Source organism: Littorina saxatilis, linkage group LG14 (genome assembly GCF_037325665.1).
Source record: "Littorina saxatilis isolate snail1 linkage group LG14, US_GU_Lsax_2.0, whole genome shotgun sequence".
Taxonomy (NCBI): domain Eukaryota; kingdom Metazoa; phylum Mollusca; class Gastropoda; order Littorinimorpha; family Littorinidae; genus Littorina; species Littorina saxatilis.
The window spans coordinates 25,902,152-25,917,824 of record NC_090258.1 but is presented as its reverse complement, the minus strand read 5'-3'; the positions used below and the strand labels follow the sequence as shown (position 1 = coordinate 25,917,824).

At 41.6% G+C, this 15,673-nt stretch overlaps 2 protein-coding genes across 3 annotated transcripts in view; one reads left to right on the top strand and one right to left on the bottom strand.

Annotated features, from left to right (window-relative positions):
• LOC138947439 (GTPase IMAP family member 7-like) overlaps positions 1-9,019 on the top strand; it is a 10,144-nt gene extending 1,125 nt beyond the window's left edge. The window contains exons 2-3 of one of the 2 annotated variants that reach the window (XM_070318916.1): positions 4,637-4,818; positions 7,062-9,019. In XM_070318916.1, coding sequence (XP_070175017.1) covers positions 4,637-4,818; positions 7,062-8,183 — 1,304 coding nt within the window. In that variant the 3' untranslated portion in view covers positions 8,184-9,019. Of the gene's footprint in view, positions 1-2,648; positions 4,819-7,061 lie in introns of those variants that run through there. The other variant, XM_070318914.1, reaches the window with a different exon arrangement.
• A 1,810-nt stretch (positions 9,020-10,829) lies between these two features.
• Positions 10,830-15,673, bottom strand: part of LOC138947436 (condensin-2 complex subunit G2-like) — a 62,783-nt gene continuing 57,939 nt past the window's right edge. Inside the window, exons 25-28 of the mRNA XM_070318910.1 lie at positions 14,542-14,639; positions 13,710-13,813; positions 12,473-12,584; positions 10,830-11,068 (exon numbers count right to left, since the gene is read on the bottom strand). Coding sequence (XP_070175011.1) covers positions 11,011-11,068; positions 12,473-12,584; positions 13,710-13,813; positions 14,542-14,639 — 372 coding nt within the window. The 3' untranslated portion in view covers positions 10,830-11,010. The remainder of the gene's footprint in view (positions 11,069-12,472; positions 12,585-13,709; positions 13,814-14,541; positions 14,640-15,673) is intronic.

The window sequence follows — 15,673 nt, the reverse complement described above, 5'->3', positions numbered from 1 at the left end:
GGTCTCTGCTCAAAAACATTGGAAAGGCCACGCGATTTGTACAACCATTACAACAGTAAGCATACCAAGCTCAAGCCACACAAATCATGCAACGCATGTGGAAAAGCTTACGCAAGTAGCAGGTCATTGAAATCGTCGAGGCATGTCTGTCACAAAGAAACCATTGGAACGCACAAGTGTCCCTGGCCTTTTTGTGGAAAGACATTTGCAAAAAGAAAGTGCATGCGCGATCATAAAAAAAAAGTCACACTGGGGAAACTCGCTACCGCTGTGAGAGGTGTTTTATGCATTTTAAGTTTCGCGAGCAAGTTCGTCGCCATCTGAGAACATGTTTTGAGTAGATGTTTATGTTTACTCTGTGTGGGCTACTGCACCTCAATTTACGAACTTTTGCTTTTTAAGGAGCCTTACGATCGAGCGTTTCATTCTGTAGAAAAGACAGTTTCTACACTTCCTGTGTGTAACTAAGATGCTGATTAAGCAATGATTTTCGTTTTTAAAATGAGCCTTACGATTTTTTTTCCCCCCGTATAAATAACTGTTTTTAGCCTACTCGTTTCATGTGCTGAGCAATGACTTTCGTTTTAAATTGGAGCCTTACGAGCGTTTTGTATGTATTATTTTTGTTCTGTAGAAATGACTGTTTGTACATTTCCAATGTGCACCTAAGCTGCTGATTGAGCAATGATTTTCGTTTTTAATTGGAGCCCTACGAGAATTTTGTGTGTATTTTTGTTCTTTAGAAATGACTGTTTCTACACTTCCAATGTGCAAATAAGATTGCTGATTGAGCAATGATTTTCCTTTTAAACTGGAGCATTACGAGCGTTTAGTGTGTATTATTTTGTTCTGTTTTGGAGAAATGTCTGTTTCTATTCTTCCAATGTGTAGCTAGGCTGCTGATTGAGCAATGATTTCATTGGCGGCAATGTAGAACAATTCATCTTCTTTAATTTGGACTCTCCCCGCACCCCCCCCCCCCCCACACACACACACATACACACAGAATTTTAAGCTAAAATGCTCCAGATTTGCTTTCTTCTTTTTCTTTTAACTTTAGATTATAATGCTCCTTCACTAGGTATACTTATGACTTCGAATCAGGCAATAAGGCTACCCCGATCTGAATGCCTGATGAACTTTGTGTTTAGTTCTACTTTAGTTTTGCCACGTCTGGCAGAAGTTCGTGTAGTTTCTTCAACTCTTCGTCAACGCCTTTACACTGGTCAGAGGTGTCTACTTCAATATCTTCACTTCAAATTTTTCTACAATTTATTTTGTTTGCCTCAAAAACGATTTTGTGTGTTAGTTTTCCCAATAATAGTTTTACCTTCCTTTTGAAGAATTGATGGGACCAATTTGAAATCGTTTTAAAATCTTTCCGTACGTACGATCTTTTCCCTGTCTGTGCATTTAGTGTGAGAACCCGCATTGTAAGTTCGTTGTTGCCATGGGCAATACCAGCGTGGTTAATGACATCTTCAAAGAGCTCATGATCAGAGTGACAGCAGTAGCATCTAAAATCCATGTGTTTAACTGTAACAAAGACAAAACAAGCCTGAGTTACTTGACTAACATGCAACTCCCAACTCTGTCACGTAAAATGAGCTTATTTGGTTTCAGATAAACAAAAAAATCCATGAAAATGGAGGTTAGAAAAAATGTTTAATGCCTGGGGCCCGTAACAGGAGAAGACTGGGGCCCGTAACAGTAAAACAAGAAGGGCAAAGCCCATACGACTCACATGCTTGACCTTGACCTTTACATGACCTTGACCTTCAGCTAAACCTAGCAATGACATCATACACTAAGAACTGCTTTACACATTTTTCCTACCAAAATACATGTGACCTTGACCCAAGGTCAAGGTCATCCAAGGTCATGCAACACAAAGCTGTTAATTCAAGACATAGGAAGTACAATGGTGCTTATTGGCTCTTTCTACCATGAGATATGGTCACTTTTAGTGGTTCACTACCTTATTTTGGTCACATTTCATAAGGGTCAAAGTGACCTTGACCTTGATCATATGTGACCAAATGTGTCTCATGATGAAAGCATAACATGTGCCCCACATAATTTTTAAGTTTGAAACAGTTATCTTCCATAGTTCAGGGTCAAGGTCACTTCAAAATATGTATACAATCCAACTTTGAAGAGCTCCTGTGACCTTGACCTTGAAGCAAGGTAAACCAAACTGGTATCAAAAGATGGGGCTTACTTTGCCCTATATATCATATATAGGTGAGGTATTAAATCTCAAAAACTTCAGAGAAAATGGGAAAAATGTGAAAAATAGCTGTTTTTTAGACAACATTTATGGCCCCTGCGACCTTGACCTTGAAGCAAGGTCAAGATGCTATGTATGTTTTTTGGGGCCTTGTCATCATACACCATCTTGCCAAATTTGGTACTGATAGACTGAATAGTGTCCAAGAAATATCCAACGTTAAAGTTTTCCGGACGGACGGACGGACGGACGCCGGGACGGACGGACGGACGGACGGACGGACGGACGGACGACTCGGGTGAGTACATAGACTCACTTTTGCTTCGCATGTGAGTCAAAAATGGAACTGAAGTCTGGGGCGCGTAACACTGAGCACATGGGTACCCTTTTATTTTGTTCTTGTACTTCTTCACGATAGATCTAGTCATTATGCCCTTTTTCCAATGAAGTTAAAGAGAGTGTACAAAATCAGTGGTAATCTTGAACTTTAGTGTGTTAAATTCATAGCTCAGAATTCAGTGGCATTTTATACTTATTTTTGATACAAGTCCCTGTAAACAAGCCAAACAACATGTTTCGTGAAATTAATTGACGGATTGAGCTCCAAACTTGCATAATTGATTAATTTGGTTGTTTGATCGACGAAAATGACGCAAAAAAGCTTACGTTTTCAACCAAGGGACATCATTTACACGACAGAGTTATGTCCCCTGTCGGAATTCACGGATAATTCCGTCTTTGACGCATGTAAACGAACTGCAATCGTACACTAAGGTACAGTTCATTCCGCGACTTCAAAGGGATCTAAAATGACTTGTTTTACTTACAAGTGCAGGTTCTGCAAATTTGGAGGCTTAGATGCCTCTGAATTCTGAGCAATGAATTTAACACACTAAATATCAAGATCAGTTACCGTGCAAATCAGTTTTAGCGGATATCGATCCAATGGACTGCGTTTCTGTAGTGTGTTATGCATTTTTCTCTCCAACGTAGTCACTTTTTCGCTAAAATCAAGTTTTCTTGAGTGATTGTGCTCTAACAACTGGCCTAAATTACAAACAAAACACACCGCTTAGTGCAGAAAAACATTCACAATCATAACTGAAATAATCTTTTTTTTTTTATACGCTTCAGATTCTTTTCTGTAGTAACATTTTAGCCAGCATACCTTCATACCGCTTTTGCCTTCTGGGTACAAAGTCGGGCGTAACAACCGTCTGGGTACGTTTATTGGGCGTAACGTGTCTCCATCGTGGTGGTTGTTTTTACATTTAGTCAAGTTTTGACTAAATGTTTTAACATAGAGGGGGAATCGAGACGAGGGTCGTGGTGTATGTGTGTGTGTGTGTGTGCGTGTGTGTGTAGAGCGATTCAGACTAAACTGCTAAACCGATCTTTATGAAATTTGACATGAGAGTTCCTGGGAATGATATCCCCAGACGTTTTTTTCTTTTTTTCGATAAATGTCTTTGATGACGTCATATCCGGCTTTTTGTAAAAGTTGAGGCGGCACTGTCACACCCTCATTTTTCAATCAAATTGATTGAAATTTTGGCCAAGCAATCTTCGACGAAGGCCGGACTTCGGTATTGCATTTCAGTTTGATGGCTTAAAAATTAATTAATGACTTTGGTCAGTAAAAATCTGAAAATTGTAAAAAAACAATTGTTTTTATAAAACGATCCAAATTTACGTTTACCTTATTCTTCATCATTTTCTGATTCCAAAAACATATAAATATGTTATATTCGGATTAAAAACAAGCTCTGAAAATTAAAAATATAAAAATTATTATTAAAATAAAATTTCCGAAATCGATTTAAAAACAATTTCATCTTATTTCTTGTGGGTTCCTGATTCCAAAAACATATAGATGTGATATGTTTGGATTAAAAACACGCTCGGAAAGTTAAAAAGAATAGAGATAAAGAAAAGCGTGCTATCCTTCTCAGCGCAACTACTACCCCGCTCTTCTTGTCAATTTCACTGCCTGTGCATCGAGCGATGGACTGACGGTGCTACGAGTATACGCTCTTCCTGTAAAAATGCAGTGAGTTGAGTTTCATTCTGTTAGTTCGACAGCTTGACTAAATGTTGTAATTTCGCCTTACGCGACTTGTTTCTTTTACCTGTAAGCCATTTTCCCCCACAATGTAGGCAGCCATACTTTGGGGTTGTGTTCAAGTTTCAATAACCGACAGAACTCTAACATTGATTACAAGAGTCTCGGTTGTGCCTGCGTGTTCACACACACACGTACGTACAGAGGTAATATTGACTGGATGGGACGATTGCATGTGTGTGTGTGTGTGTGTGTGTGCGCGTGTGTGCGTGCGTGTGTGTGTATGTGTGTGCGCATGCGTGCGTGTGTGTGTGTGTGGGTGCGTGCGTTGATCCGTGCGTCAGTGTGTGTTCCAGAAACAGACTATCGTTTCCTGATCGTGGGCAAATCTGGCAGTGGCAAAAGTGCAACAGGAAACACTATAATGGGGACGGACGTGTTCAACACAGGGTTTGGCCTGGCCGCGGGAACCAAAATGCTCGAGTACAGAACGAGTCCTAAGGCGAAGAAAGGAGTGACGTTCACGGTAATGTGCGCCAGAGTCGCCTTGTGGTGAGATATGTGCGCGTTATAAATTCTCGTATTATTATTATTATTATTATTATTATTATTATTATTAATGTGTATGATTATTTTTTTATGGACGCTTGCTTGTGATATTAAAGTCTGTCAATAACTGGGCGAAGTCTACTTCAGTAAGCCCGCTCCATGAAGCTTTGGCACTGAGTTTTCGGAATGCAGACTTTGCAAAGTCGACTCAGTTCGGACTCAATTAAAAAAGGTTTTTAAGAGAGAAGGAAAGGTTTGTTTCTCCGTTTTCAAAATTAAAAAATGTGATGCAAATGCATATACCACACACCTTTTTTCACACGTAATATGAACAATAAATGAATTATCTCCTGCTTTAGCTAGATAATCGTTTTACAAAATGATGATCTCCCACTGACTGACTGACACTACACCTTAGTGTGACCTTGACATTTGACCAGGAGTAACCAAACTCATGCCATGTCTAGAGGTAATCAAATCCCGATAGTGTGTGAATTTTCAAAGATCTAGCTTCAAAAACATTGAAGAAAATAATAGTTAATTATTTTTGACTGAAAAGTGACCCCGCTGTGACTGTGAAATTTGACGATGGTCAACCAGACCTGGGTCATGTCTGGAGGTTTGCAACCCCTAGAAGCGGGTAAAGTTTAAACCCTCTAGCTTCAAAACATCTAATAAAACCTATTTTGTTCATGGCGCGCGGGCTTGCCATCCAGATGAAAACTGTTCATTACATTGAACTCAGGCTGACTGATCACTCATAGTTCTTTCTTTCTTTATTTGGTGTTTAACGTCGTTTTCAACCGTTCAAGGTTATATCGCGACGGAGGGAAGGCGGGAGATGGGATAGAGCCACTTGTCAATTGTTTCTTGTTCACAAAAGCACTAATCAAAAATTTGCTCCAGGGGCTTGCAACGTAGTACAATGTATGACCTTACTGGGAGAATGCAAGTTTCCAGTACAAAGGACTAACATTTCTTACATACTGCTTGATTAAAATCTTTACAAACATTGACTATATTCTATACAAGAAACACTTAACAAGGGTAAAAGGAGAAACAGAATCCGTTAGTCGCCTCTTACGACATGCTGGGGAGCATCGGGTAAATTCTTTCTCGTCCCAACCAATATGGGACTCCCCCTAACCCGCGGGGGGTACTGATCACTCAGGTGAGTCAATAATCCAAGGGAGATAACCAGAAACAATCATAGCATGCGTTTGTCTTTTCGCTGTGTACATTCACAAGAAGACACTGCTACATGCAGAACCTGAAATTGTTTGTTTGTTTATTTGTTGCTTAACGTCCAGCCGACTACGCAGAGCCATATCAGGACGAGGAAGGGGGGGATGAAGGGGGCCACTTGTCAAGCGATTCCTGTTTACAAATGCACTAACCCATTACTTGTGTCCCAGCAGGCTTTAGTAAAACTAAATTAATACCTACTGGAAGATTACCAGTTTCCAGTATGTTAAAATAGGCTTAACCTATCTACTGCTGGACTTACATCAGAACACTAACAGATTAAACTATACATGAATCGCGAGACAAGCGGCAAGAGAAGAGATTTTTGGAAAAAATACAGGTGAATGAGCAAGAAGGCAGAAAAAAGAAAAGAATTCATGAAGAAAAAGAGAGCATGACAGGAAAGAGGAACCAAAAATCTACCTAACAGCAAACTAGAAAGCTCCTGCGGTTCCAAAAACAGGAGGGGCCTTTAATTTCATAACCGCAGTGCCCCACTGCGGGATTAATAGATTTTATTGACGGGTCCTTTTTTTCTCTATTTATTGAAGAGTATAAATTTGTGATTACCTGAGAACCTGAAATGCGTATTCAAATTTATATGTTATTTGTATCATTGACCTTATTCTTAATATGACATTTTACACAGATCGAGACAGTCAGGACAGTCAGTGCTCCTTCCGGGACCGCGCTAGTGGTCGAGGTGAACAATGACTGTTGAGATCTGTGTAAAATGTCATATTTTGATTAAAAATACAAATAATATGTATGCATCGATCGATCTTAGTTAGAATTCCTTTTAACTTTTTAACGACTGAACGCACACACACATGCACTATTTTGAAGTCTAGCCGCCTCAATATGAGTGTTTGTCGGACTCTGACGTTACATGGCTCAAATAAGGGAAAACCATTGTTCAATCCATACATTTCTTGTTCACAAATTGACAGAGCGGCGTCTTTTATGTTTCAACAGGTTGTGGATACCCCGGGTCTCTTTGACCCGAAAGTGTCCAACGAGGTCATAGTGGAACATATCGTCAAGGCTGAAGCATGTCTTCACCCTGGACCCCACGCCGTTTTGTACGTGCTTCAGATCGGCCGCTTCACACCCGAGGAGCGCGAAACCTTCATGCGTCTCAAGGAACTGTTCGATGAAAACATCGTCCAATACACCATCATCATCTTCACCAGAGGGGACGAGCTGAAGAGAAAGAAGATGACCTTGGAGCAGCTCCTCGAGCAAGCCGATGAGCCGTTCAAAGATGTGATGCGAGAGTGCGGCAGCAGGGTGCTGATCTTCAACAACGAGAACAAGGGCAAGCGAGACAAGCAGGTCAAGGAACTCATGGCCATGGTGCAGACGATGCTTATGAAGAACAACAACGAACCGTACCACTGCAAGGTCCAAGAAATTGTCAACACAGAGCTTGAACGTAGAGCCACCGTTAGAGCCAAAGAGAAGATCCACAATGATCCCAAACTGAGGAAGGTCTTCGATGACATGGGGACGCATGCCAGGGAGGCGAGAGAATCTGCCGAAAAGCACCACAAAGAGGTGAGACAAAGCTTGATGAAAACACAGCAGATCGAGAAAATGATCCAGGAGAGGCTAGAAGCTAAAGAAAAAGAGCAGCGGGAGAAAGAGGCGCACGAAAAAGCGGAAAGAGAAAGGAAGGAGCAAGAGGAGCAAGAGGAACGAGAACAGGAGAGAAACCAACAACATGACGAACAGAGAAAGGAAAGAGAAAAAGAACCAAAACAAAGAGAACAAGAAGAAGGAAAGAGAAGGCCGGAAGAGGAAAGGAACGGGAAGGAAAGAGAAGCGGAAGAAAAGAAGAGAATGGAAGAACTGCAAAAACAGCTGGACCAACTAAAGAAAGAGCGAGACGTGCAGCAACAGCTGGAAGCCGAAAAGAGGAAGATTCAGCAAGAATACGAGGAGAAGCTGGAAGCAGAGAGAAAGAAACTCCATGATGAACAAATGGAGAAGAGCAAGCAGGACGTGGCAGACGGCAAAGAGAAGCTATGGGTGAGGGGAGTGGCGGCGGCTGTGGGGGAAGCCTGGAGGGCTGCGAGGGACTGGTTCGGGTTTTGATCGTACCATTCAGCCATTTTCTTCTTTCTGCTGCTGTCGTCTCTCCTTTTACACTCTTGTTATGATCGTTTGCTGACAAAGAACTGTTGTTCAAACCCGGTCCTTTTTCTTAGCTACACTTTGTAAAATACATTGCAGGGGCTCACATCCACGTCGGACACCGGACACACACGGATATTTTTTTCAAATGTCCTATACATTTTTCATGCAAGAGGACATATGTCCTATTGTTTTTGTCACAAAGTGGTCATTGTCATTTGATTGTCAGTACTTTCCAATTTACAGTAGTTTGTTTTGCTATTTTATCGATGTTTTGCGAAGCGATGTGTGAACAAAATTGTGTCACAATGATGTGCACGTAACGATGAAAGTTATTTCTCCATTCTTTTAGGTTTGATCTTTCCCTTTAATTGTTTTTGCTGCCTTTTTGCTTTTGTGTTTTGTTTATTTTTTCCTAAATGTAATCCTGAAGAAGCCTTCACAGGCAAAAATTAGACATTAGTGAAATATTGCTGTCTTTGACGGGCGCAGTGGCGTAGTGGTAAGACGTCGGCCTCCTAATCGGGAGGTCGTGAGTTTGAATCCCGGTCGCTGCCGCCTGGTGGGTTAAGAGTGGAGATTTTTCTGATCTCCCAGGTCAACTTATGTGCAGACCTGCTTGTGGCTTATCCCCCTTCGTGTGTAAACGCAAGCACAAGACCAAGTGCGCACGGAAAAAATCCTGTAATCCATGTCGGAATTCGATGGGTTATGGAAACACGAAAATACCCAGCATCTTTCTTTCTTTATTTGGTGTTTAACGTCGTTTTCAACCACGAAGGTTATATTGCGACAGGGAAAGGGGGGGAGATGGGATAGAGCCACTTGTTAATTGTTTCTTGTTCACAAAAGCACTAATCAAAAAATTGCTCCAGGGGCTTGCAACGTAGTACAATATATGACCTTACTGGGAGAATGCAAGTTTCCAGTACAAAGGACTTAACATTTCTTACATACTGCTTGACTAAAATCTTTACAAACATTGACTAAATACCCAGCATGCCTACTCAACGAAAGCGGAGTGAAGCTGACTATGCTCTCAGAGTATAGTGTGGGGAACCCAGATGGGCAAACAAGCTCACACGTAACCAGAAAATTCTGGAACGCTGAAGAAGAAGAATTGCTGTCGTTGCCTTAGTGAGTCAAGACCTCTGTTTGTCCTGACATGTTGATGTTAATATAGACATAAGATATAATCATGATGAATGTCATTTTTGTTGTTGCTTATAGGTAAGTAGCTTTAAAGGATACATTTTAATTATTCAGCGGTTTGGTTAAGTAGGCAGAGAAAGTGACTGAAAACATTAACAAATATGTTACAAAATCCATAAGCATGCATATTTTGAAACCCAATTCCGGCAGTTGTGGGGGAGAATGAAACATTCAATTAAGTCTTTTCTGTGGGCGTGGGGCTAGGTCCTGGGGAGTAACATCTGTTACATGGTTATAATTATGATTACAAAAGTGACGTCAGTTTGATAATTTTAATTATTGCTGTTTAAACATGAATGTGTCTGTAAGCAATAAACCGATGTAGAAATTGCTGTTAACCTTTCTTTTTTAATTACAAAAATATGTATGTGTGTGTTTGCATGTGTGTGTTTGTGTGTGTGCATGTGTGTGTACATGCGTGTTGGTGTGTGTGAGTGACCACAGACACACAGAAAATGAGCAATAAATCACTTCTCTGCAGTGCATACATTTTTTATTTAGCCGCTATTATATTGCTAACAGTACATGAATATATCAAACATGCACAAAACAGTCTCAAGCAAGGCATATTCCAGCATTCAAAGTTTTTTCTGTACATGTATCAGAACAATAACCACACAATGTGCCTACATTAGCAACACGCTCTCATGTCTTTGAGGAATTAATTAAATCCCCTATTCTGAATATATAGTTACCACTCTCCAACCTGTTATTCCATTACAAGTATGCTTCTTCTTCTTCGTTCATGGACTGAAACTTCCACATTCACCCATTTTTTTCATGAGTGGTTTTTTTAATGTGTATGGCCGTTTTTACCCCGCCATTCGCCGCTTTTGTGGGCCTTACCAGTTTGAATCCTAGCTCTAAGGAAAACTGATAATTCTGTTATCCTACCACGTCAAAAATGCACCGAGAATGTTGTAGTTGCAGCGGGAAACCTGTCAAACAAAAGATCAATTGGTAGGTCCGAACCCTTTTCCACTTCATTTCAAAATCTCTTTTTTTTTTACAGGCAAGATATCAGCAACTACCTGGGAACAATCCCCCCCCCCCCCCCCCCACACACACACACATACAGCTACTCTTTTCTTTTCTCTAAGTCTTATGGGAGTTCTGCGGAGTAGTAGCATGCCATCAAAACATTGTAAAATATTCTTTTTCACAAATAAAATATCAGAAACTACCCGTAAACAATTCATCCCCCCCCCCCCCCCACACACACAGCTACACTTTTTTCCCCTAAGTCCTAAGGCAGTTCTGAGGCGTAGTATAGTAGCATGCCATCAAACCATTGAAACATTTTATTTTTCACAGGTAAAATAACAGAATGTACCTGTTTTCAACATTCAGCCCCTCCTTCCCCCAACCTCCCCCCCCCCCCCCACCCCTACAAACACGCACACACTCATTCACTTGTTAGAAGCTCAAAGGCAGCTTAGCGGCTTCACAGCTTGTCCTTTCATCTCCAGAGCTGAAATCCTAAGGCGATGGACAAGAAGAAGAAGTAGCTTTTCCTCAAGGTATGAAGCTTGGCAGCGTGTATGACAGTCTGTCTCTGGCACAATTTGATGACACTTTACGAGGTTTTTCCCATCACTGTCTGTAGTTTGGTCTGTATAGTTTCCATCACCTCCCTGCAAATAAAAACACAAGTTGGGTTAGAAAGAGACTCACTCCAGTGACTTTTGGTGATTGTCAATTTTTTAAATTTTATTTGGAAGTCACAAAAGTTGGGTTACTTCATAACGTTTTGGACATACCGGTAATGTTCAACAACTTCCTTGGATTGATAAAATGTAGGGGATATGGGCCCAAAATTCACACAGAGGTTTATTTTTAAGTCTGAAGGTAACAGTTTTCTGTTGAAGTCATGACACAGGAATGGATAGAAGGGTCAATGCCAACTTGAATCAACACACACACAGACATATGCACATACATGCACAAAAACATGCACACTCACAGACACACGCACTCAGCAACACAACCACACAAACACAAACACATACAAAGACATACACACACACGGACATATTTATTTGTTTGTTTGCTTAACGCCCAGCCGACCACGAAGGGCCATATCAGGGCGGTGCTGCTTTGACATATAACGTGCGCCACACACAAGACAGAAGTCGCAGCACAGGCTTCATGTCTCACCCAGTCACATTATTCTGACACCGGACCAACCAGTCCTAGCACTAACCCCATAATGCCAGACGCCAGGCGGAGCAGCCACTAGATTGCCAATTTTAAAGTCTTAGGTATGACCCGGGCGGGGTTCGAACCCACGACCTCCCGATCACGGGGTGGACGCCTTACCACTAGGCCAACCGTGACACGGACATATGCAAAAGCACACATGCACAAACACACACAAACACGGACAAACAAACACATGCACGCATGCTCGCAGGCACGCCCACATGCACACACACACACACACACACACACACACACACACACACACACACACACACACACACACACACACACACACACACACACACACACACACACACACACACACACACACACACACACACACACACACACACACACACACACACACACACACACACACACACACACACACACACACACACACACACACACACACACACACACACACACACACACACACACACACACACACACACACACACACACACACACACACACACACACACACACACACACACACACACACACACACACACACACACACACACACACACACACACACACACACACACACACACACACACACACACACACACACACACACACACACACACACACACACACACACACACACACACACACACACACACACACACACACACACACACACACACACACACACACACACACACACACACACACACACACACACACACACACACACACACACACACACACACACACACACACACACACACACACACACACACACACACACACACACACACACACACACACACACACACACACACACACACACACACACACACACACACACACGCACTTTCCTTCCTCACCTGAACTCGGGGTCTGAGTTATCACCATCAGGCGGTTGTTCACTCAACTTTGTCACCATGCCACTCACTGTGTTTTGTAAGGAACTCAAGTCAACATCCGTACTGTAATTTCCTGCACAACAAAAACAAAGATGGTCTAAGAATGCTCAAGCCTGAATGACATCAACATATTCAGGTGACATTTTTTTAAATATCAAAATATATATGGATGGTGTTACAAAATTGTTCAGCATTGCTAGTGAGTAAAATGCTAATTGAAAATAAAAAAAAACCCACCTTTGCCGACATTTGCCAAGTTTTTACCGCAGGTAAAAGGTGATTCCAAGAACTGCCAAAAACGTCCAAATATTAAAGACTCATTCATGATCTTTTTTTGAAAATTTACTTGTCTTAAAAAAATAAAATCCTTGCAACTTCCCTGTACTCAGATCAAGTTTATGACAAGTACCAAAACAGAACTGTCTGGTTGGTATACACACGTAAATAGGCCCAGTGAAATTGAACACTTTATCTGTACATATTTATTATGATATATGCGTGTGGAAGAAGTGTGAAGTTTTATGCATACACCATAACAAAATCCTGTGCTTTGCATTTGGTAAATAAACTGTTTGACTTGACTTGAAATGCTGAGAATTTGATCACATAATTAATGAAAATTCAGTCCAACCTGCCCTGGCGACTACCTCTCCATGATGACCACCTGCCCGCTATGACCACACCAAAGAAACCCAAATGTTTTTTCAATCAATCAATCAATCAATGACGCTTATATCGCGCATATTCCGTGGGTACAGTTCTAGGCGCTCTGCAGTGATGCCGTGTGAGATGAAATTTTATACGGCCAGTAATTGCAGCCATTTCGGCGCATATTTACCTTTCATGGCCTATTATTCCAAGTCACACGGGTATAGGTAAACAATTATTAACTGTGCCCAAGCAATTTTGCCAGGAAAGACCCTTTTGTCAATCGTGGGATCTTTAACGTGCACACCCAATGTAGTGTACACGGGGGGGGAGTTCGGACACCGAAGAGAGTCTGCACACAAAGTTGACTCTGAAATAAATTTCCGCCGAACCTGGGATCGAACTCACGCTGACAGCGGCCAACTGAATACAAATCCAGCGCGCTACCAACTGAGCTATATCCCCCCTATCTTCTTCTTTTTCTTCAGTGTTTGACGAAATTTCCCACCATCTAATTCACCTTTCCATAGACAGGTTCAACTGTGATTACCTTTGGACCTGATGACCAGCAAAAGGTGGACAACTCCATGTGCCGTATGGACATCAGTTACTGCCCCTGATTGCACACAGTTCTCTATCTCCTCCACAAGACGTCTGGAGGAAAAAACAACAAGAAACAGTTAAGATTTGTGATGGATTGAAACAAGTCAGTATTTCACTAATTATGGTTAATATATATATATGTTTTCAATAGTCTATCCATGCTTTCCACTTCCTTAATCGTTGCAATATTTTCCGAGTAAAAAACCACCCACATACATGTAGTGATCGACACATTTTGAAAATAACTCTGTCAGGTTGGTATGGGTTGTGACAGAGTGAATGCCCTTGCTTTTAGTGAGACAAACAATCCACAGGCCAGTCACTAGCCAATCACTAGCCAGTCACTAGCAAGAGGTGTGTCTGAAACATGTAGACAAGGAGCAGGTGTGGATTGTTTGTCCCACTAAAAGCAAGGGTATTCACTCTGTCACTACCCATACAAACCCCACAGAGTTCTTTTCAAAATGTGTCTATCACTACATGTATATGGGTGGTCATTAACTCGGAAAATTGACAAGGAGCATGTGTGGATTGTTTGTCCCACTAAAAGCAAGGGTATTCACTCTGTCACAACCCACACAAACCTAACAGAGTTAATTCCCAACATTATTTATTAAAGAATATAACTGGAACTGCTTGAATATCTGCTCTTTATAACGTCATTGATATATCTGTCTCCATATGTTGATTATGAAATGAAGTATACTAGTGAGAAAAAAACCACTCCTGAAAAATTGCGGAAAAAGTGAAATACAACTTTAACCAAAAGCAAAGCTTACCTGCGACCAGGTGTGCTGCGAGTCAGACAGGTGAGAACACAGGTAGAAATGGCCGGCATGACGTCCTGTTTGTCCTCAACACTTGCTGCCAGTGTGTCCTGGGGAAAGTCAATCAACATTCTACAATCTCTCCGCAAATTAAATTAAAAAAATTAAGCAATCACTTACTTCTCAACGGACAGATGGCTGAAAGGTGAAGAAACTCGCACAAACTAAATCCTGTACTCGCACGGCTAAGTCAGGTCTAAGAGGCGTGTGAGCAAGTACCTGTCTAAAGAACGGTGTCATTTGTATTTGACTGTCTTTGCGCAAGAAGCTAGAAAGCTTCAGGGGTTTGTCTGGGGAGGGGGGGTGGGGTTTGACTGCAATTTTACTTTCATTGCTTGACGATGCAATATTATTTCACAAATGTTCTTCATTGCAAACAGAAATTACAACAAAGATGGTAACAGTTTTCACCGGGCGGGGATGTAGCTCAGTCGGTAGCGCGCTGGATTTGTATCCAGTTGGCCGCTGTCAGCGTGAGTTCGTCCCCACGTTCGGCGAGAGATTTATTTCTCAGAGTCAACTTTGTGTGCAGACTCTCCTCGGTGTCCGAACACCCCCGTGTGTACACGCAAGCACAAGACCAAGTGCGCACGAAAAAGATCCTGTAATCCGCACGAAAAAGATCCTGTAATCCATGTCAGAGTTCGGTGGGTTATAGAAACACAAAAATACCCAGCATGCTTCCTCCGAAAACGGCGTATGGCTGCCTAAATGGCGAGGTCAAAAAACGGTCATACACGTAAAATTCCACTCGTGCAAAAAACACGAGTGTACGTGGGAGTTTCAGCCCACGAACGCAGAAGAAGAAGAAGACAGTTTTCACAAATCACAGCCAGAACTTTGTTGCCATCTTACAGTAGAACCCTCCTATGAAGACCCCCCAATTTAAGGCTTGTCCTATTTTAAGACCTTGATTTTTTTAGAGGCAAAAAAAAAAAATAGTCTGTTTACGGTAACCCAACCGACCCTATTTTTTTCGCGCGACCCTAGACTTTTTTTTGGCATTTGGGAAAAAAAAAAAAAAAATCCTTGGTTTTTTTGGCAAAATAACGTAAAAATATGTTTTTTTGGAAAAAAAACAAAA